Below are 23,549 nucleotides of genomic sequence, written 5' to 3' on the forward strand. Positions count from 1 at the left end.
ACCACAGTGTGTGAGAGTCATGTAAGTTGTTACTGATTGACTGCTATACCACAGTGTGTGAGAGTCACGATACTAACTGTCTGTTATACCACAGTGTGTGAGAGTCATGTTACTAACTGCCTTTTATACCACAGTGTGTGAGAGTCATGTAAGTTGTTACTGATTGACTGCTATACCACAGTGTGTGAGAGTCATGATACTAACTGCCTGCTATACCACAGTGTGTGAGAGTCATGTTACTAACTGCCTGCTATTCCACAGTGTGTGATAGTCATGTAAGTTGTTACTGATTGACTGCTATACCACAGTGTGTGAGAGTCATGATACTAACTACCTGTTATACCACAGTGTGTGAGAGTAATGTTAGTTTTTACTGATTAACTCATATACCACAGTGTGTGAGTTATGTAAGTTGTTACTGATTGCTGTACCACAGTGTGTGAGAGGCATGTAAGTTGTTTCTGATTGCTGTACCACAGTGTGTGAGAGGCATGTAAGTTGTTACTGATTGCTGTACCACAGTGTGTGAGAGGCATGTAAGTTGTTTCTGATTGCTGTACCACAGTGTGTGAGAGGCATGTAAGTTGTTACTGATTGCTGTACCACAGTGTGTGAGAGGCATGTAAGTTGTTTCTGATTGCTGTACCACAGTGTGTGAGAGGCATGTAAGTTGTTACTGATTGCTGTACCACAGTGTGTGAGAGGCATGTAAGTTGTTTCTGATTGCTGTACCACAGTGTGTGAGAGGCATGTAAGTTGTTACTGATTGCTGTACCACAGTGTGTGAGAGGCATGTAAGTTGTTACTGATTGCTGTACCACAGTGTGTGAGAGGCATGTAAGTTGTTACTGATTGCTGTACCACAGTGTGTGAGAGGCATGTAAGTTGTTACTGATTGCTGTACCACAGTGTGTGAGAGTCATGTAAGTTGTTACTGATCGCTGTACCACAGTGTGTGAGAGTCATGTAAGTTGTTACTGATTGCTGTACCACAGTGTGTGAGAGGCATGTAAGTTGTTACTGATTGCTGTACCACAGTGTGTGAGAGGCATGTAAGTTGTTACTGATCGCTGTACCACAGTGTGTGAGAGGCATGTAAGTTGTTACTGATTGCTGTACCACAGTGTGTGAGAGTCATGTAAGTTGTTACTGATTGCTGTACCACAGTGTGTGAGAGCATGTAAGTTGTTACTGATTGCTGTACCACAGTGTGTGAGAGGCATGTAAGTTGTTACTGATTGCTGTACCACAGTGTGTGAGAGTCATGTAAGTTGTTACTGATTGCTGTACCACAGTGTGTGAGAGCATGTAAGTTGTTACTGATTGCTGTACCACAGTGTGTGAGAGGCATGTAAGTTGTTACTGATTGCTGTACCACAGTGTGTGAGAGTCATGTAAGTTGTTACTGATTGCTGTACCACAGTGTGTGAGAGGCATGTAAGTTGTTACTGATTGCTGTACCACAGTGTGTCAGAGTCATGTAAGTTTTTACTGATTGCTGTACCACAGTGTGTGAGAGTCATGTAAGTTGTTACTGATTGCTGTACCACAGGGTGTGAGAGGCATGTAAGCTGTTACTGATTGCTGTACCACAGTGTGTGAGAGTCATGTAAGCTGTTACTGATTGCTGTACCACAGTGTGTGAGAGTCATGTAAGTTGTTACTGATTGCTGTACCACAGTGTGTGAGAGTCATGTAAGCTGTTACTGATTGCTGTACCACAGTGTGTGAGAGTCATGTAAGTTGTTACTGATTGCTGTACCACAGTGTGTGAGAGTCATGTAAGTTGTTACTGATTGCTGTACCACAGTGTGTGAGAGTCATGTAAGTTGTTACTGATTGCTGTACCACAGTGTGTGAGAGTCATGTAAGTTGTTACTGATTGCTGTACCACAGTGTGTGAGAGTCATGTAAGTTGTTACTGATTGCTGTACCACAGTGTGTGAGAGTCATGTAAGTTGTTACTGATTGCTGTACCACAGTGTGTGAGAGTCATGTAAGTTGTTACTGATTGCTGTACCACAGTGTGTGAGAGTCATGTAAGTTGTTACTGATTGCTGTACCACAGTGTGTGAGAGTCATGTAAGTTGTTACTGATTGCTGTACCACAGTGTGTGAGAGTCATGTAAGTTGTTACTGATTGCTGTACCACAGTGTGTGAGAGTCATGTAAGTTGTTACTGATTGCTGTACCACAGTGTGTGAGAGTCATGTAAGTTGTTACTGATTGCTGTACCACAGTGTGTGAGAGTCATGTAAGTTGTTACTGATTGCTGTACCACAGTGTGTGAGAGTCATGTAAGTTGTTACTGATTGCTGTACCACAGTGTGTGAGAGTCATGTAAGTTGTTACTGATTGCTGTACCACAGTGTGTGAGAGTCATGTAAGTTGTTACTGATTGCTGTACCACAGTGTGTGAGAGTCATGTAAGTTGTTACTGATTGCTGTACCACAGTGTGTGAGAGGCATGTAAGTTGTTACTGATTGCTGTACCACAGTGTGTGAGAGTCATGTAAGTTGTTACTGATTGCTGTACCACAGTGTGTGAGAGGCATGTAAGTTGTTACTGATTGCTGTACCACAGTGTGTGAGAGTCATGTAAGTTGTTACTGATTGCTGTACCACAGTGTGTGAGAGTCATGTAAGTTGTTACTGATTGCTGTACCACAGTGTGTGAGAGTCATGTAAGTTGTTACTGATTGCTGTACCACAGTGTGTGAGAGTCATGTAAGTTGTTACTGATTGCTGTACCACAGTGTGTGAGAGTCATGTAAGTTGTTACTGATTGCTGTACCACAGTGTGTGAGAGTCATGTAAGTTGTTACTGATTGCTGTACCACAGTGTGTGAGAGTCATGTAAGTTGTTACTGATTGCTGTACCACAGTGTGTGAGAGTCATGTAAGTTGTTACTGATTGCTGTACCACAGTGTGTGAGAGTCATGTAAGTTGTTACTGATTGCTGTACCACAGTGTGTGAGAGTCATGTAAGTTGTTACTGATTGCTGTACCACAGTGTGTGAGAGTCATGTAAGTTGTTACTGATTGCTGTACCACAGTGTGTGAGAGTCATGTAAGTTGTTACTGATTGCTGTACCACAGTGTGTGAGAGTCATGTAAGTTGTTACTGATTGCTGTACCACAGTGTGTGAGAGTCATGTAAGTTGTTACTGATTGCTGTACCACAGTGTGTGAGAGTCATGTAAGTTGTTACTGATTGCTGTACCACAGTGTGTGAGAGTCATGTAAGTTGTTACTGATTGCTGTACCACAGTGTGTGAGAGTCATGTAAGTTGTTACTGATTGCTGTACCACAGTGTGTGAGAGTCATGTAAGTTGTTACTGATTGCTGTACCACAGTGTGTGATAGTCATGTAAGTTGTTACTGATTGCTGTACCACAGTGTGTGAGAGTCATGTAAGTTGTTACTGATTGCTGTACCACAGTGTGTGAGAGTCATGTAAGTTGTTACTGATTGCTGTACCACAGTGTGTGAGAGTCATGTAAGTTGTTACTGATTGCTGTACCACAGTGTGTGAGAGTCATGTAAGTTGTTACTGATTGCTGTACCACAGTGTGTGAGAGTCATGTAAGTTGTTACTGATTGCTGTACCACAGTGTGTGAGAGTCATGTAAGTTGTTACTGATTGCTGTACCACAGTGTGTGAGAGTCATGTAAGTTGTTACTGATTGCTGTACCACAGTGTGTGAGAGTCATGTAAGTTGTTACTGATTGCTGTACCACAGTGTGTGAGAGTCATGTAAGTTTTTACTGATTGCTGTACCACAGTGTGTGAGAGTCATGTAAGTTGTTACTGATTGCTGTACCACAGTGTGTGAGAGTCATGTAAGTTGTTACTGATTGCTGTACCACAGTGTGTGAGAGTCATGTAAGTTGTTACTGATTGCTGTACCACAGTGTGTGAGAGTCATGTAAGTTGTTACTGATTGCTGTACCACAGTGTGTGAGAGTCATGTAAGTTGTTACTGATTGCTGTACCACAGTGTGTGAGAGTCATGTAAGTTGTTACTGATTGCTGTACCACAGTGTGTGAGAGTCATGTAAGTTGTTACTGATTGCTGTACCACAGTGTGTGAGAGTCATGTAAGTTGTTACTGATTGCTGTACCACAGTGTGTGAGAGTCATGTAAGTTGTTACTGATTGCTGTTCCACAGTGTGTGAGAGTCATGTAAGTTGTTACTGATTGCTGTACCACAGTGTGTGAGAGGCATGTAAGTTGTTACTGATTGCTGTACCACAGTGTGTGAGAGTCATGTAAGTTGTTACTGATTGCTGTACCACAGTGTGTGAGAGTCATGTAAGTTGTTACTGATTGATGTACCACAGTGTGTGAGAGTCATGTAAGTTGTTACTGATTGCTGTACCACAGTGTGTGAGAGTCATGTAAGTTGTTACTGATTGCTGTACCACAGTGTGTGAGAGTCATGTAAGTTGTTACTGATTGCTGTACCACAGTGTGTGAGAGTCATGTAAGTTGTTACTGATTGCTGTACCACAGTGTGTGAGAGTCATGTAAGTTGTTACTGATTGCTGTACCACAGTGTGTGAGAGTCATGTAAGTTGTTAGTGATTGCTGTACCACAGTGTGTGAGAGTCATGTAAGTTGTTACTGATTGCTGTACCACAGTGTGTGAGAGTCATGTAAGTTGTTACTGATTGCTGTACCACAGTGTGTGAGAGGCATGTAAGTTGTTACTGATTGCTGTACCACAGTGTGTGAGAGTCATGTAAGTTGTTACTGATTGCTGTACCACAGTGTGTGAGAGTCATGTAAGTTGTTAGTGATTGCTGTACCACAGTGTGTGAGAGTCATGTAAGTTGTTACTGATTGCTGTACCACAGTGTGTGAGAGTCATGTAAGTTGTTAGTGATTGCTGTACCACAGTGTGTGAGAGTCATGTAAGTTGTTACTGATTGCTGTACCACAGTGTGTGAGAGTCATGTAAGTTGTTACTGATTGCTGTACCACAGTGTGTGAGAGTCATGTAAGTTGTTACTGATTGCTGTACCACAGTGTGTGAGAGGCATGTAAGTGCTTACTGATTGCTGTACCACAGTGTGTGAGAGTCATGTAAGTTGTTACTGATTGCTGTACCACAGTGTGTGAGAGTCATGTAAGTTGTTACTGATTGCTGTACCACAGTGTGTGAGAGTCATGTAAGTTGTTACTGATTGCTGTACCACAGTGTGTGAGAGGCATGTAAGTGCTTACTGATTGCTGTACCACAGTGTGTGAGAGTCATGTAAGTTGTTACTGATTGCTGTACCACAGTGTGTGAGAGTCATGTAAGTTGTTACTGATTGCTGTACCACAGTGTGTGAGAGTCATGTAAGTTGTTACTGATTGCTGTACCACAGTGTGTGAGAGGCATGTAAGTGCTTACTGATTGCTGTACCACAGTGTGTGAGAGTCATGTAAGTTGTTACTGATTGCTGTACCACAGTGTGTGAGAGTCATGTAAGTTGTTACTGATTGCTGTACCACAGTGTGTGAGAGTCATGTAAGTTGTTACTGATTGCTGTACCACAGTGTGTGAGAGGCATGTAAGTTGTTACTGATTGCTGTACCACATTGTGTGAGAGTCATGTAAGTTGTTACTGATTGCTGTACCACAGTGTGTGAGAGTCATGTAAGTTGTTACTGATTGCTGTACCACAGTGTGTGAGAGGCATGTAAGTTGTTACTGATTGCTGTACCACAGTGTGTGAGAGTCATGTAAGTGCTTATTGATTGCTTTACGACAGTGTGTGAGAGTCATGTAAGTGCTTACTAACTGACTGCTTTACGACAGTGTGTGAAAGTCATGCATAATATTTAATATAATATCTTCATTTCTTCTACTACGTGTGCAAGGTATACAGGCCTAGGTGACATCAGTGACATACTACTATACAGAAAGCCCAGTGTTATGCAGAGCATGTTGGGCAAATTAAGTCAGTTTTGTCCTAGGATGCGACCTACACCAGTAGAACAACACCCAGGTACTCATTTTGCTGATGGGTGAATATAGAAGGCCGGTGGAGGGAAATACACCCGTGCACTCGCCGTGTGAAGCGAGAACTTTAGCCGCCAGGCCACGGGGCACCGTGAGTTGTTACTGATTGTTAAACCATACAGTGTATGAGTCATGTAGGATGTTACTGACTGTTATACCACACAGTGTATGTGAGTCGTGTAAGTTTTTACTGACTTTATACATCACAGTGTGTGAGAGTCGTGTAGGCGTTTACTGTTATAACACACAGCGTGTAAGGGTCATGTAGGTTGTTACTGTTATACTTCACAGTGTCTGTGTGAGAGTCATGTAGTTTGTTACTGACTATTATACCACACAGTGTGTGTGAGTTGTGTAGGTTGTTACTGTTATACCACACAGTGTGTGAGAGTCCTTTAGGTTGTTACTGTTATACCACATAGTGTTTCAGTGACGTGTAGGATGTTATAGACTGTTATTTCACACAGTGTGTATGAGTCATGTTGGTTGTTATTGTTATAGCACACAGTGTGTGAGAGTCATATAGGTCTTACCTGTTATATCACCCAGTTTCAGAGCCCTGTAGGTTGTTATTGACTTTTACACCACACAGTGTGTGAGCCGTGTAGATTGTTGCTGTTATACCACATAGTGTGTGAGAGTCGTGTAGGTTTTTACTGTTTTACCACACAGTGTGTGAGAGTCGTCTAGGTTGTTACTGTTTTACCACATAGTGTGTGAGAGTCGTGTAGATTGTTACTGTTATACCACATAGTGTGTGAGAGTCGTCTAGGTTGTTACTGTTATACCACACAGTGTGTGAGTCATGTAGGTAGTTACTGTTATACCACACAGTGTGTGAGTCATGTAGGTAGTTACTGTTATACCACACCAGTGTCAGAGTCATGTAGTTTGCTACTGTTATACCACACAGTGTGTGGGAGTCATGTAGGTAGTTACTGTTATACCACACAGTGTGTGGGAGTCATGTAGGTAGTTACTGTTATACCACACAGTGTGTGAGAGTCGTGTAGGTTGTTACTGTTATACCACACAGTGTGTGAGAGTCGTCTAGGTTGTTACTGTTATACCACACAGTGTGTGGGAGTCATGTAGGTAGTTACTGTTATACCACACAGTGTGTGAGAGTCGTGTAGGTTGTTACTGTTATACCACACAGTGTGTGAGAGTCGTGTAGGTTGTTACTGTTATACCACACAGTGTGTGAGAGTCGTGTAGGTTGTTACTGTTATACCACACAGTGTGTGAGAGTCATGTAGGTTGTTACTGTTATACCACACAGTGTGTGAGAGTCACGTAGGTTGTTAATGTTATACCACACAGTGTGTGAGAGTCATGTAGGTTGTTACTGTTATACCACACAGTGTGTGAGAGTCATGTAGGTTGTTACTGTTATACCACACAGTGTGTGAGTCATGTAGGTAGTTACTGTTATACCACACAGTGTGTGAGTCATGTAGGTAGTTACTGTTATACCACACAGTGTGTGAGAGTCATGTAGGTTGTTACTGTTATACCACACAGTGTGTGGGAGTCATGTATGTTGTTACTGTTATACCACACAGTGTGTGAGAGTCGTCTAGGTTGTTACTGTTATACCACACAGTGTGTGAGTGTCGTGTAGGTTGTTACTGTTATACCACACAGTGTGTGGGAGTCATGTATGTTGTTACTGTTATACCACACAGTGTGTGAGTCATGTAGGTAGTTACTGTTATACCACACAGTGTGTGAGTCATGTAGGTAGTTACTGTTATACCACACCAGTGTCAGAGTCATGTAGTTTGTTACTGTTATACCACACAGAGTGTGACAGTCGTGATGGTTGTTACTGTTATACCACACAGTGTGTGAGAGTCATGTAGGTTGTTACTGTTATACCACACAGTGTGTGAGTGTCGTGTAGGTTGTTACTGTTATACCACACAGTGTGTGAGAGTCATGTAGGTTGTTACTGTTATACCACACAGTGTGTGAGAGTCATGTAGGTTGTTACTGTTATACCACACAGTGTGTGAGTCATGTACGTAGTTACTGTTATACCACACAGTGTGTGAGAGTCGTGTAGGTTGTTACTGTTATACCACACAGTGTGTGAGTGTCGTGTAGGTTGTTACTGTTATACCACACAGTGTGTGAGAGTCATGTAGGTTGTTACTGTTATACCACACAGTGTGTGAGTGTCGTGTAGGTTGTTACTGTTATACCACACAGTGTGTGAGAGTCATGTAGGTTGTTACTGTTATACCACACAGTGTGTGAGAGTCATGTAGGTTGTTACTGTTATACCACACAGTGTGTGAGAGTCATGTAGGTTGTTACTGTTATACCACACAGTGTGTGAGAGTCGTGTAGGTTGTTACTGTTATACCACACAGTGTGTGAACCACACAGTGTGTGAGTGTCGTGTAGGTTGTTACTGTTATACCACACAGTGTGTGAGAGTCATGTAGGTTGTTACTGTTATACCACACAGTGTGTGAGAGTCGTGTAGGTTGTTACTGTTATACCACACAGTGTGTGAGAGTCGTGTAGGTTGTTACTGTTATACCACACAGTGTGTGAGTGTCGTGTAGGTTGTTACTGTTATACCACACAGTGTGTGAGTCATGTAGGTAGTTACTGTTATACCACACAGTGTGTGAGTCATGTAGGTAGTTACTGTTATACCACACCAGTGTCAGAGTCATGTAGTTTGCTACTGTTATACCACACAGAGTGTGAGAGTCGTGTAGGTTGTTACTGTTATACCACACAGTGTGTGAGAGTCATGTAGGTTGTTACTGTTATACCACACAGTGTGTGAGAGTCATGTAGGTTGTTACTGTTATACCACACAGTGTGTGAGAGTCATGTAGGTTGTTACTTGAGTCATGTAGGTAGTTACTGTTATACCACACAGTGTGTGAGAGTCATGTAGGTTGTTACTGTTTTACCACACAGTGTGTGACAGTCATGTAGATTGTTACTCTTATATCACACAGTGTGTGAGAGTCATGTAGGTTGTTACTGTTCTTCCACACAGTGTGAGAGTCATGTAGGTTGTTACTGCTATACCACAAAGTGTGTGAGAGTCATGTAGGTTGTTACTGTTATTCCACACAGTGTGTGAGAGTCATGTTGGTTGTTACTGTTATACCACACAGTGTGTGACATTCATGTTGGTTGTTACTGTTATACCACACAGTGTGTGAGAGTCATGTAGGTTGTTACTGTTATACCACACAGTGTGTGAGAGTCATGTAGGTTGTTACTCACTGTTATTCCACAGACTGGGAAGGAAGGCCTCTCTCTCATTTGTGTTTTTACTTGGTGGAGTCGCATGCATCGTATCCGGATTTATCCCTGAAGGTAAATTATGTGAGTTTATGGTATATACTCCATTACCACACCCACCCATACCCACAGCTATATTCACACCTATACCCACACCTATACCAACGCCCACCACACATACACACACACACACACACACATACACACACACACACATACACACACACGCACACACACACACACACACACACACACATACACACACATACACGCACACACACACACACACATACACACACACATGCACACACACACACACACACACACACACACACTCACACACAAACACACACACACACAACCACACACACACACACACACACTCACACACACACAGACACACACACACACACACACACACACACACACACACACACACACACACACACACACACACACACACACACACACACACAACACACAACACAACCCTGCGCGAGTCACGCCTTCCATGCTCCGCGAATATAAGTGGTTTTGAGGGCTACCCAAGTGTTCTGCAAGGGTCACTAAGTGTGCTAGGGTAGTGAACAATCCTTGAAGCGATTTACAATCTGCCTGAGCCACATAAGTGTGGGGAGAGCCACAATTTTGTAAGTGATCTATAGAGTAAAACGAGGTGCGCAGTCAGAGTGGGCAGACTAGTGTGGGTGGTAAGGCGACGTTGTCACGTGTCACCCAAGAAAGATAATAAAGTGAAACAATCGTGTGACCTGTGAGAGAAATACAGTGAATAGGGTACATTATATAACGAGAAGAAATTGAGGTGGATCTACTCCAGTACGTCTTATCGAGCTGGACAATCTACAGGCCGCTACAGCTGCATTGCAAGTACTGTATTCACCTATGAGTGATTGTTTAGGTGTGGGGTTTCAGGTTCCAATTAACCGCCAAGCTGATTGTGAATGGTCCAACTCTCATAGCACAATAAAGAATAGGCACTCAAGTATTCAATAAGGAATAGCAATTGGTAATCCATTGAACAAGGCGAGTAAGTTACTATAAGCTAGGTGGCAGGACAAGCATAAAGGGCAACATTGTAAGTGGGTGCAGGTCAAGTCCCAGGAGGGTGGGAGTCAGGTCATAAGAGGTTGTGGTCAGTCAAGCGACCACTGAGACTCCACATTACACTCCAACTCACAAGTCACCTACTTTTCAGACACATAATAAACCCACACATAATTCCACACATAATTACACACACACACACACACACACACACACACACACACACACACACACACACGCACACACACACACACATATGCAGACTCATGAAGAAAGATTAAGGGAAATCACATACACTGATAACGACCCCAAGGTGGACAAGGACAGGATTTCCCAAACCAAGTTGGAAGTTGAAGACATCTCACTCCTTCCCCTGATCCATGGAGCGGGGAGAGAGAGGGCCCAACCGGTCCCAGGAGCTAGGACTCGACCCCTTCACCCTCCCCCTCCCCACCTCTCCCTCTCCCACTCACCCACTTGCTTCTCCCTCCTTCACACTCCCCATATTCCCCCCTAAATCCCCCTCCCCATCCCTCTCCCCCATAGCCACAGTTCCTCCTCTACCTTCCCCCTCCCCCACACCCTGACAAACACATTACTAACCCAACACACATAATTACATAGGTTTCCCACTCTGAGGCAATCAAGATAAAACAAAAATGGGTTGCCAGAGAGCAGGAAGGAAAACCAAGGGACAGGAGGAGGAAGCTGCAAAGGAAGATTGGGCAGCAGAGCAATATGAATGGGAAAAGAAACTAGAAGAACTTAGCATGAGAATGGAAGAGAGGATAGACATGGAAAGCAGGAAGTGGGAGGTGCAAGTCAAAGAAGCAGAGGCTAGGATACAGAGTTTAGAAGAGGAACTGAAAAATCTGAAACAGCCTAAAGAACTAAAGAACATTTTGGGATTGACATCAGAGACTGCTACCTCAGTCACAAATAAGAGGACTGTAGGGAAAGAAGGGGCAAAACTGTAAGTAGAAGCTCTATCAGAGGAGACTGTAGTAAATGAAAGATCTAAGCTATATGTGGAGGCCCTAACAGACCACAGCAGAGCCCAGGGATAACCGAGAAGGGAAAATAACAGGCCACTGGGCCCAAGCACATTAACAAGTGAAACTGAAGAAAGGAAAGCTGCAATGGAGGAAATCAAATTGAATGAGGGGATACACAAGGATATGCAGTGGGAGAATGAAAGGGTGAGGTCAGTCTTTGTGAATGGGCTCCAGGAAGTTGAAGGGAAAACATATGAAGCAAGAAAACAAGGGGAATAAAAGCAATTGAAAGCATCATAAAAGCAAAAGGAGAAGACGACATGACCCAGCTGAAAAATTTTCGGTGAATAGGGGGGTTTGTAAAAAAAGAACCCGGCCAGTGAAAGTGACCTTCAAGGCAGAATCGACTCGGAACAGGATCCTGCAGGAGAAAGCACAATTAAGGGACATGCCGGCAAACAGGAAGGTGTATCTCGACTGCGGCAGAACACAAGAAGAAAGGCAGAAACTGAGAGAGAGGGTACAAAGGCGAAAGGAGGAAAGAGAGGGGATGGAGAAGACAGACAGGAGACCCCAGACCCAGGAAGAAGATCAAATACAGACTCGCTCACAACTTCCTATAGAAGCCCCCCAACAAGGTCAACCCAGTTGCAACCAAACACTCTAAACCAAAACACTCATGCCACATCAAATGCCCCCACCCACTGCATTACAAACTCCACCCCCACAGCAACCACCCATAGTTCCTTATCAGGTCTCCCACTTCCCCAACCCCAATACAAATGCAGATGGAATAGCAAATAAGTATGAGGAGTGGCATGAAACAATCAATGAGACATCCCCAGACATAATAGCACTCACAGAAACAAAACTCACCAGAATAATAACAGATTCAATCTTTCCATCCGGATATCAAATCCTCAGTAAAGACAGGGAGGAGAGAGGGAAGAGGAGTTGCACTGCTCATTAAAAACCAGTGGGGTTTTGTGAAAATGGAAGGAATGGATGGCACGGGCGAAAGGGACTACTTAGTAGGAACAATCCAGTCTGAGGGACAAAAGGTGATAATTGCAGTAATGTACAGCCCACCACAGAACTGCAGGAGGACAAGAGAAGAATACGATGACAGCAACAGAGCAATGGTCGACACACTAGCCGAGGTGGCCAGGAAAGGACACATGGGGGGAGCAAAGTTACTAGTTTATGGGTGATTTCAATCACAAGGAGATTGACTGGGAAAACCTGGAGCCCCATGGGGGTCCCAAAACATGGAGAGCCAAGATGATGGATGAGGTACTGGAAAACCTCATGCATCAACATGTTAGAGACACTACCAGAGAGAGAGGAGAGGATGAGCCAGCAAGACTGGACCTTGTACTCACCTTGAGTAGTTCTGACATCGACGATATCATGTATGAAAGGCCCCTGGGAGCTAGTGATCATGTGGTTCTGTGCGTCCACTACATAGTTGAGCTCCAAGTGGAGAGAGTAGCAGGAATAGGTTGGGAAAAACCAAACTACAAAAGGGGGAACTACTCAGGCATGAGGAACTTCCTGCAGGACATTCAGTGGGAGAGGGAACTGACAGGAAAACCAGTACAAGAAAAGATGGACTATGTGGCAACAAAATGCAAGGAGGCAGAGGAGAGGTTTGTTCCTAAGGGAAACAGAAATAATGATACAAACAAAACGAGTCCTTGGTTCACCCAAAGAAGTAGGGAGGCAAAAACTAGGTGTACTAGAGAATGGAAAAAGTACAGAAGACAGAGAACTCAGGAAAATAAAGAGATTAGCCGAAGAGCCAGAAACGAATATGCACAGATAAGAAGGGAGGCTCAGCAAAAATATGAAAATGACATAGCATCGAAAGTCAACTCTGACCCGAAGCTGTTGTACAGCAACACCAGGAGGAAAACAACAGTCAAGGACCAGGTAATCAGACTGAGGAAGGGTGATGGGGAGTTCACAAGAAACGACCGAGATGTATATCAGGAGCTCAACACGAGATTTAAAGAAATATTTACAGTGGAAACCAGTAGGACTCCAGGAAATCAAAACAGGGGGGTACACCAGCAAGTGCTGGATGAGGTACATATAACCAAGGAGGAGGTGAAGAAGCTGCTATATGAACTTGACACCTCAAAGGCGGCGGGACCAGACAACATCTCTCCGTGGGTCCTTAAAGAGGGAGCAGAGATACTGTGTGTGCAATTAACAAAGATCATCAACACATCAATTGAAACTTTGCGATTCCCTTAGGTATGGAAGATGGCAAATGTAGTCCCAATTTTTAATAAGGGAGACAGACATGAGGCACCAAACTACAGACCTGTATCACTATAGTATGCAAGGTCATGGAGAAGATCATCAGGAGGAGAGTGGTGGAGCACCTGGAAAGAAACAAGTGTATAATTGACAACCAGCACAGTTTCAGGGAAGGAAAATCCTCTGTCACAAACCTACTAGAGTTTTATGACAAGGTGACAGAAGTAAGACAAGAGAGAGAGGGGTGGATCGACTGCATTTTTTTGGACTGCAAGAAGGCCTTCGACACAGTTCCTCACAAGAGGTTACTGCAAAAGCTAGAGGATCAGGCACACATAACAGGAAAGGCACTGCAATGGATCAGAGAATACCTGACAGGGATCCAACAACGAGTCATGGTACGTGACGAGGTGTCAGAGTGGGTGCCTGTGACATGCGGGGTTCCACAGGGGTCAGTCCTAGGACCTGTGCTGTTCTTGGTATATGTGAACGACATAATGGAATGGATAGACTCAGAAGTGTCCTTGTTTGCAGATGATGTGAAGTTAATGAGAAAAATCAAATCGGATGAGGATCAGCCAGGACTACAAAGAGACCTGGACAGGCTACAAGCCTGGTCCAGCAACTGGCTCCTTGAGTTTATCCCTGCCAAATGCAAAATCATGAAGATTGGGGAAGGGCAAAGAAGACCGCAGACACAATATAGTTTAGATGGCCAAAGACTGCAAACCTCACTCAAGGAAAAAGATCTGGGGGTGAGTATGACACCGAGCATATCTCATGAGGCGAACATCAATCAGATAACTCCTGCAGCATACGGGCGCCTGGCAAACCTATGCATAGCGTTCCGATACCTCAGTAAGGATTCGTTCAAGACTCTGTATACCATTTACGTCAGGCCCATACTGGAGTATGCAGCACCAGTTTGGAATTCACACCTAGTCAAGCACATCAAGAAATTAGAGAAAGTGCAAATGTTTGCAACAAGACTAGTCCCAGAGCTGTGGGGATTGTCCTACGAAGAAAGGTTGAGAGAAATCGGCCTGACGACACTGGAGGACAGGAGGGACAGGACATGATAACGACATATAAAATACTGCGCAGAATAGACAAGGTGGACAAAGACGGGATGTTCCAGAGAAGGGACACAGGCACAAGAGGCCACATTTGGAAGTTGAAGACTCAGATGAATCAAAGGGATGTTAGGAAGTATTTCTTCAGTCATAGAGTAGTCAGGCCGGGGAATAGCCTAGAAAGTGATGTAGTGGAGGCAGGCGGGAACCATACATAGTTTTAAGGCGAGGTATGATAAAGCTCATGGGGCAGGGAGAGAGAGGACCTAGTAGCAATCAGCGAAGAGGCGGGGCCAGGAGCTATGAATCGACCCCTGCAACCACAAATAGGTGAGTACAAATAGGTGAGTACACACATACACTCACACCGCATGCGCAAGTCACAACTTTTGTGCTCTGTAAATACATATAAATGTTTTTCAGGGCTACCCAAGGATACTGCAGAGCTCATTAAGAGTCAGGGTAGTGAACAATCCTTGAAGCCATTTACAAGTTGCCCTAAGCCGCGAAGTCAGAGTAGGCAAGCCTAGTGTGGTGCAGGCGACGCTGTCTCATGTGATATCCAAGAAAGAAAAAGTGAAATTGATGTGTGACCAGTGAAAGAAATACAGTGAACATATGTCTTTTATATTGACAGAAAACGAATGTGAATATACGCCAGGACATCACATCGAGATGGTCAATCTACAGGCAGCTACAGGCTTCATCGCAAGTATCTCAAGCATGCGTGGTTTTCGTGGAGTGGGGTCTGAGTTCTAGTTTACCTCCAGACTGTCGGTGAACGGTCCAACTCTCCTAGTATGATGAAGAATATGATACCAAATACTCAGTAATGATTAGCAATTGGTAATTTCTAGTAGAACAGGGCGAGCAGACAGGTGAAGCATTAAACATCTTTACTGGAAGGCGAGTGTGGGTAAATCAGGTGTGAGTCAGGTCAGGTCAGGTAGAGGAGCACTGTAGACTGTCTCATGCAGGCTCCACATACACACTCACTCCATAACACACAATCCGCACCCATTACCTTTCACACACTTAACCCACTCATATAGTTCCACACATACACACATACAGACCCCCCTACACACACACACACAGATCCTCACACACCTATACAGACCCACACTCCCACAACCTCCCCCACGTCTTTCCCACCCCCTCCCCTGAACCCCCCTTTCTCTCTCTAACCCTTTTCCTTCTCACCCCTCCTCTCCCTCTTTCCCCCCTCTCCCTTTCCCATTCTCTCCACCCTCAGTTTTTTAACCCCGTGTGATGTAGTTCAGCTGGGCTTGTGAGGTCTCTGGGGATACCTAATTCAACCAATTATATGGTCACACCTGCCTTGGCAAATGTCGGGTAGCCACGCCCACGCCTGAGGTCTTTTGTTCTTGACGGCGTCAGACCTCGGCGTCAGGTCATAACACGTGGCGCACACCCAATTGTGGGGTGTGCTTAGACCACCATATAAGCCCTAGGAACAGCCGAGCAGGGGAGATTCGGGCAGAGCTCTGGCCTGGGTGCAGAGCTCTGAGCAGACTTCAAGCGGAGCTGCTGCTGGGGTGCAGGGCTCGGGAGAAGGCTGCTGAAGTCTCTGGAGGAGACTGTTGGAGGCATTGGGCAGAGTACTGGCTTGGAGCAGTACTTGTGCTGTGTAGGTCTTGGGACCTGTGGTTTAGTTCCTGTGATGAACTGTCTTCTGAACCATATTGTAAGTTATATTCATTTTCGTCAAGTTGATTGTATTCCCTGTCTCTGCTTATGTGTACCATCCCATTTATCTAAACCACAATAATGTACTCCTGTTCCCAAATATATTATTGTACAAGGACTTAATAATAAACTGTGTTTGAGTAGAATAGTAATATTCACTGTCCCAGTTATTTACTCATTCATTATTTTATTTAAAGTAGTGAGAGGGTGAGTAGTGTAGCGGAGTAGAGTAATGAGAGGTGAAGGTGTAGTCACCAGTGACCTCACATTACCTACCTCCGCTTATCATCTCTACCAGCCACCTCGCCTGCCTGTCCCCTGCCTACTGACTCCCTTACTCCCATATTCCCCAATTATATCCTATACGTTCCAATACCCCCTACATGACACCCAAAGGGATAGCCACCCAAGATAACTCAAGAAAGGCAGGGCATCCTCCATCTTCCCCATCTACCTCCCTCTACCCAACATGCACACATTCAGACAAGCACACACAAAACACCCACACAGAAATGCATAAGCTTTTCATTCCATTTCAACCAAAAGAAAAATGGGTTGCCAGAGAGCAGGATGGAAAACCAGGAGATTGGAGGATGAAAATAGGAAGGATGATTGGGTAGCAGAGCTCATGAAAAGGGACCATGAGTGGGGAAGGAAGCTAGAAGAGCTTAGCATGAGAATGGAGGAGAGGAAGCTGCAGAGAGCAGGAAGTGGTAGATGTAAGCCACGGCAGCAGAGGCTAAGATACAGAGATTAGAAGAGGAATTGAAAAATCTGAAACAGCCTAAAGAACTTAAGGGCAATGTGTGCATAACATCAGAAACTGTTACCTCAGTCACAAACAAGGGGATCATAGGGAATGAAGGGGTGAAACTGTATGCAGAGGCTCTATCAGATCATCGTGGAACCCGAGAAAAAAAAAGAGTATCACATCAGCAATAATTAAGAGGATTGTAGAAAGTGAAAGAGCTAAGCTATATGTAGAGGCTCTAAAAGACCACAGCAGTGCCCAGGGAAAGCTGAGAAGGGAAAATGACAGACCACTTGTGCCAAGGACAACAGATAGTGAAGAGTTTGAAGAAAGGAATGTTGCAATAGATGCAACTAAACTGAATCAGGGAATAAATAGGGATATGCAATGGGAGAATGAAAAAGAGAGATCTGTCTTTATTTATGGGCTCCAGGAAGTTGAAGGGGAAACTTATGAAGCAAGAAGACAGGAGAAAAAACAACAATTGAAATCATCATGAAAGCAATAGAAGGAGATGACTTGACCCAGCTGGGAAATTTTCTGAGAATAGGGGGTTTGCAAGAGAAAGAAACCGTCCAGTCATAGTGATTTCAAGGGAGAATCGGCTCAAAACAGGATCCTGCAGGAGAAAGCAAGACTAAGGGACATGCCAGCATACCGGAAGGTGTCTCGACCGTGACAGAACATGAGAAGAAAGGCAGTAACTGAAAGAGAGGATACAAAGACGAAAGGTGGAGAGGTGAAGATGGAAATGGACAGGAGAACCCAGACTCAGGAGGATCATATACAACCTCCCTCACAATCATACAGAAGCCCCCCAACCAGGACAACCCTAATGCAACCAAACATTCTGACCAAAACCCACATGCCATACCCAGTGCCCCCACCCACCTCATTACAAACTCCACCTTCACAGCAACCATCCATCGTTCATCATCAGGTCACCCACTTCTCCAACCCCAACGTACCCCCCAGATCACAGTTTTAGAAAAGTTGAAGGTTTGGTAATCAAATGCAGACAGAATAACAAATAAGTATGAGGAGTGGCATGAAGGAATCAAGAAGGCTTCTCCAGACATAATAGCACTCACAGAAACGAAACTCACAAGGTTCAGATGCCATCTTTCCACCCGGATATCAAATCCTCAGGAAAGATAGAGAGAGCAGAGGGGGAGGAGGAGTTGTGCAGCTCAATAAAACCGGTGGAGATTTGAGGAAATGGAAGGAATTAACGGAACAATCCAGTCTGAGGGCTATAAGGTGGTAATTGCAGTAATGAACAAGCAGCCAAAGAACTGCAAGAGGCCAAGAGAAGAATACAACGAGAGCAACAGAGCAATGGTTGACACTCTAGCCGAGGTGGCCAGAAGAGCTCACATTGGGGAGCAAAGTTACTAGTTATGGGTGATTTCAATCACAAGGAGATTGGGAAAACCAGGAGCCCCATGGGGGTCCCAAAACATAGAGAGCCAAGATGATGGATGTGGTACTGGAAAACCTCATACATCAACATATTGGAGACACTACCAGAGGTAGGGGAGGATGATCCAGTAAAACTGGACATAGTATTCACCTTAGTAGTTTGGACATAGAGTATATCACGTACGAAAGGCCTCTGGGAGTTAGTGATCATGTGGTTATGTGCTCTGAATACATAGATGAGCTACTAGTGGAGAGGGTAGCAGGAATAGGATGGGGAAAACCAAACTACAAAAGGGGGAACTACACAGTCATAAGGAATTTCCTTCCAGACGTTCAGTGGGAGAGAGAACTGGCAGGAAAACCGGTAAAAGAAATGATAGATTATGTGACAACAAAATGTAAAGAGGCAGAGAAGAGATTTCTTCCCAAGAGAAACAGAAATAATGGAAAGACCAGAACGAGTCCTTGGTTCACATAAAATGCTGGAAGGCTAAAACTAAGTGCACTAGAGAATGGAAAAAGTACAGAAGGCAAAGGACCCTGGGAAATAAAGAGCTTCACTAAAAAGCCAGAAACAAGTATGCACAGATAAGAAGTGAGGCTCAGAGACAATACGAAAATGACATAGCATCGAAAGTCAAGACTGACCCAGGAGGAAAACAACAGTCAAGGACCAGGTAATCAGGCTGAGGAAGGGAGGTGGGGAGTTCAGAAAAAATGACCAAGAGGTATATGAGGAGCTCAGCATGAAATTTAAAGAAGTGTTTAAAGTGGAGACAGGAAGGACTCTAGGAATTCAGAATAGGGATGTACACCAACAAGTGCTAGATGAAATACACACAACCGAGGAGGAAGTGAAGAAGTTGCTATGTGAACTCGATACCTCAAAGGCGGTGGGACCAGACAACATCTCACCATGGGTCTTAGAGAGGGAACAGAGATACTCTGTGTGCCACTAACACAAATCTTGAACACATCCATTGAAACTGGGCAACTACCTGATGTATAGAAAATGGCAAATGTAGTTCCAATTTTTAAGAAAGGAGACAGACACGAGTCATTAAATTATAGACCAGTGTCACTGACGTGTATAGTATGCAAAGTCATGGAGATCATCAAAAGGAGAGTGGTGGAGCACCTAGAAAGTCACAAGCTTGTAAACGACAACCTGCATGGTTTCAGAGAAGGAAAATCCTGTGTCACAAACCTACTGGAGTTTTATGACAAGATAACTGAAGTAAGACACGAGAGAGAGGGGTGGATAGACTGCATCTTCTTGGACTGCAAGAAGGCCTTCGACACAGTTCATCACAAGAGGTTAATGCAAAAGCAAGAGGATCAGGCACACATAACAGGAAAGGCACTGCAATGGATCAGAGAATATCTGTCAGGGAGGCAACAACGAGTCATTGTATGTGACGAGGTATCGGAATGGGTGTCTGTGATGAACAGGCTTCCACAGGGGCCAGTCCTAGGATCTGCGCTGTTTTTGGTATATATAAGTGACATAATGGAAGGGATAGATGATGCAGATGATGTGAAGTTAATGAGGAAAATTAAATCAGTCGAAGATCAGGCAGGACTACAGAGACCTGGACAGGCTTCAAGCGTGATCCAGCAACTGGCTCCTTGAATTAAATCCTGCCAAATGAAAAATCATGAAGATAAGAGAAGAGCAAAGAAGACCGCAGAAAGAGTATAGTCTAGGTGGCCAAAGACTGCAAAACTCACTCAAGGAAAAGGATCTTGGGGTGAGTATAACACCAAGCCCATCTCCTGATGCGCATTCCGATACTTCAGTAAGGAATCGTTCAAGACTCTGTACACCATATATGTGAGGCCCATACTGGAGTATGCAGCACCAGTTTGGAATCCATACCTGGTCAAGCACGTCAAAAAATTAAAGTGCAAAGGTCTGCAACAGTCCCAGAGCTAAGAGGATTGTCCTACGAAGAAAGGTTAAGGGAAGTCGGCCTGACAACAGTGGAGGACAGGAGAGTCAGGGAAGACATGATAATGATATATAAAATACTGCAAAGAATTTACAAGGTGGACAAAGACAGGATGTTCCAGGGATGGGACACAGACACAAAGGGGTACAATTTGAAGTTGAAGACTCCTGTGAGTCAAAAGGATGTTAGGAAGTATTTCTTCTGTCTTAGAATTGTCAGGAAGTGGAATAGCCTAGGAAGTGCCGTAGTAGAGGCAGGAACCATACAAAGTTTTAAGACTAGGTTTTATAAAGCTCATAGCGGAGGGAGAGAGAGAACCTAGTAGCAATCAGTGAAGAGGTAGGGCCAGGAGCTTTGACTAGACCCCTGCAGCCACAGATAGGTGAGTAAACACACACACACACACACACACACACACACACACACACACACACACACACACACACACACACACACACATAGACACACGGCTGGCAGTAGAGTGTAGTGGGACTCAAGGCTCAGAAAATCTTAGTGTTTTTAGGGAGTGCATTAGCTCTTAGCAGAAGCCAGCTGTAGTGACAGGGTCAGTGATCAACCCTACAAGTGATAACCTAAGTTATTAATTAAAAAAAAGGCGAGAGGAAGCCTGTAATTATACAACAAAATATGAGAGTGCCAAATCATTAGAGGCCTAGCAGGCACCTGTTGCCACACAGTTACAAATATAGAAAGTACAAAGCAAGTGATTAAAGTCAGAAGGTCAAGAGTTAAGTGAGGTTGGTTAATGAGGAAAATGTGGGGTAGCATACATCGAGTGTGAAAAAGTTAACAAGAAAACGAAGAAAAGCTAAAAAAGTATAACCTGGGAAGATTGCAGGCAGTAGGCCTCCAGGAAGTGGTGATGCCATAGAAGGTTGTGTGTCATAATAAATATGAAGTGTAACTTACCCAATGGGAAGTGTAATTTACCAAAAGTAAAAATGAAAACACTTGAGGAGCGTGTGGTGTATAAGTATAAATGGATATAACTTATCATGGGTGAAGGATTTTGAAAAAAGTCTTAGAAGGCCAATGAGTATGACAACATGGAGGCAACAAGCAGCAACTTGTCTACCGCTCCACTGCCAGCTGCAAGTACCACTCGCCTAATGTGTGGTTGAATAGTGTGTCAGAATTGCTGGTCTTTGCACACTGGAAACAGAGGGTCACTCACTCCTGCCAGCTATCACCAGAATTAGAGTAAAATAAACATTGATAAGGTGGAGATGTGATTGATGAGTGCATGAGGGAGGGCTGGTGGGAAGATGTGATTGATGAGTGCATGAGGGAGGGCTGGTGGGAAGATGTGATTGATGAGTGCATGAGGGAGGGCTGGTGGGAAGATGTGATTGATGAGTGCATGAGGGAGGGCTGGTGGGAAGATGTGATTGATGAGTGCATGAGGGAGGGCTGGTGGGAAGATGTGATTGATGAGTGCATGAGGGAGGGCTGGTGGGAAGATGTGATTGATGAGTGCAAAGATGTGATTGATGAGTGCATGAGGGAGGGCTGGTGGGAAGATGTGATTGATGAGTGCATGAGGGAGGGCTGGTGGGAAGATGTGATTGATGAGTGCATGAGGGAGGGCTGGTGGGAAGATGTGATTGATGAGTGCATGAGGGAGGGCTGGTGGGAAGATGTGATTGATGAGTGCATGAGGGAGGGCTGGTGGGAAGATGTGATTGATGAGTGCATGAGATGATGTGATTGATGAGTGCATGAGGGAGGGCTGGTGGGAAGATGTGATTGATGAGTGCATGAGGGAGGGCTGGTGGGAAGATGTGATTGATGAGTGCATGAGGGAGGGCTGGTGGGAAGATGTGATTGATGAGTGCATGAGGGAGGGCTGATGTGATTGATGAGTGATGTGATTGATGAGTGCATGAGGGAGGGCTGGTGGGAAGATGTGATTGATGAGTGCATGAGGGAGGGCATGAGGGAGGGCTGGTGGGAAGATGTGATTGATGAGTGCATGAGGGAGGGCTGGTGGGAAGATGTGATTGATGAGTGCATGAGGGAGGGCTGGTGGGAAGATGTGATTGATGAGTGCATGAGGGAGGGCTGGTGGGAAGATGAGGGAGGGGAGGGCTGGTGGGAAGATGTGATTGATGAGTGCACATGAGGGAGGGCTGGTGGGAAGATGTGATTGATGAGTACATGAGGGAGGGCTGGTGGGAAGATGTGATTGATGAGTGCATGAGGGAGGGCTGGTGGGAAGATGTGATTGATGAGTACATGAGGGAGGGCTGGTGGGAAGATGTGATTGATGAGTGCATGAGGGAGGGCTGGTGGGAAGCTAGTGAAAGACACCATCAAACACACACATACTCAAGCACATGTGTTTAGGCACTTGTAGAAGCTGAGTATTAGTAGCATTAGTATTATAATTATTATAATTATTAGTATTATTAGTAGTACTTATTAGTATTATTATTAGTATTTATTAGTATTATTGATACATAGAAGTGAGGAGGATTATTTCTGGGCACACATAAACATAAATGTGTGTGCACACACACAAACACGCACAAAGTTTCACACCTTTTAGAAAGCTGACCTGACACATCATCGCTCCCTCTCTCTCAATCCCCTACACACACACACAGACACACAAGCAAACGGTGTCTTCCCCTCACTGTCTCCCCCCCTCAAGGTTTCCCACCCCCATGTTCTCTCCCCCTCAATAAGGTGAGTACACTGCACACACTCAACACTCACACAAAACACACCCACACCTTCACCCAGACACACGAATACCATCACCCAGCCACACCCAGATACACACCCACACCCAACACCCAACACCCAACACACACACACACTGTGAAGGCTTACTCAGCCCTGTAACAACTTCAAACAGTATTACCAAGGCTGGCTCCTCCTCAGGAAAATTAATGAATAGAAAAAGAAATAATAACAGACAAACATAAACACTATTATATATAAAATATAAAATATAAAACACTTAAATATGAAATATTAATCCTACATTAAAGAAAATG

General features: G+C 44.4%; 1 protein-coding gene across 1 annotated transcript in view; it reads left to right on the forward strand.

The window, feature by feature from the left end:
- The window catches only part of LOC128696904 (organic cation transporter protein-like), a 135,239-nt gene that overhangs the window by 64,342 nt on the left and 47,348 nt on the right, over positions 1–23,549 (forward strand). Inside the window, exon 8 of the mRNA XM_070096000.1 lies at positions 9,289–9,368. Within this exon, the coding sequence (XP_069952101.1) occupies positions 9,289–9,368 (80 nt within the window). The remainder of the gene's footprint in view (positions 1–9,288; positions 9,369–23,549) is intronic.

The sequence above is a fragment of the Cherax quadricarinatus genome, chromosome 52 (genome assembly GCF_038502225.1).
Source record: "Cherax quadricarinatus isolate ZL_2023a chromosome 52, ASM3850222v1, whole genome shotgun sequence".
Classification (NCBI taxonomy): domain Eukaryota; kingdom Metazoa; phylum Arthropoda; class Malacostraca; order Decapoda; family Parastacidae; genus Cherax; species Cherax quadricarinatus.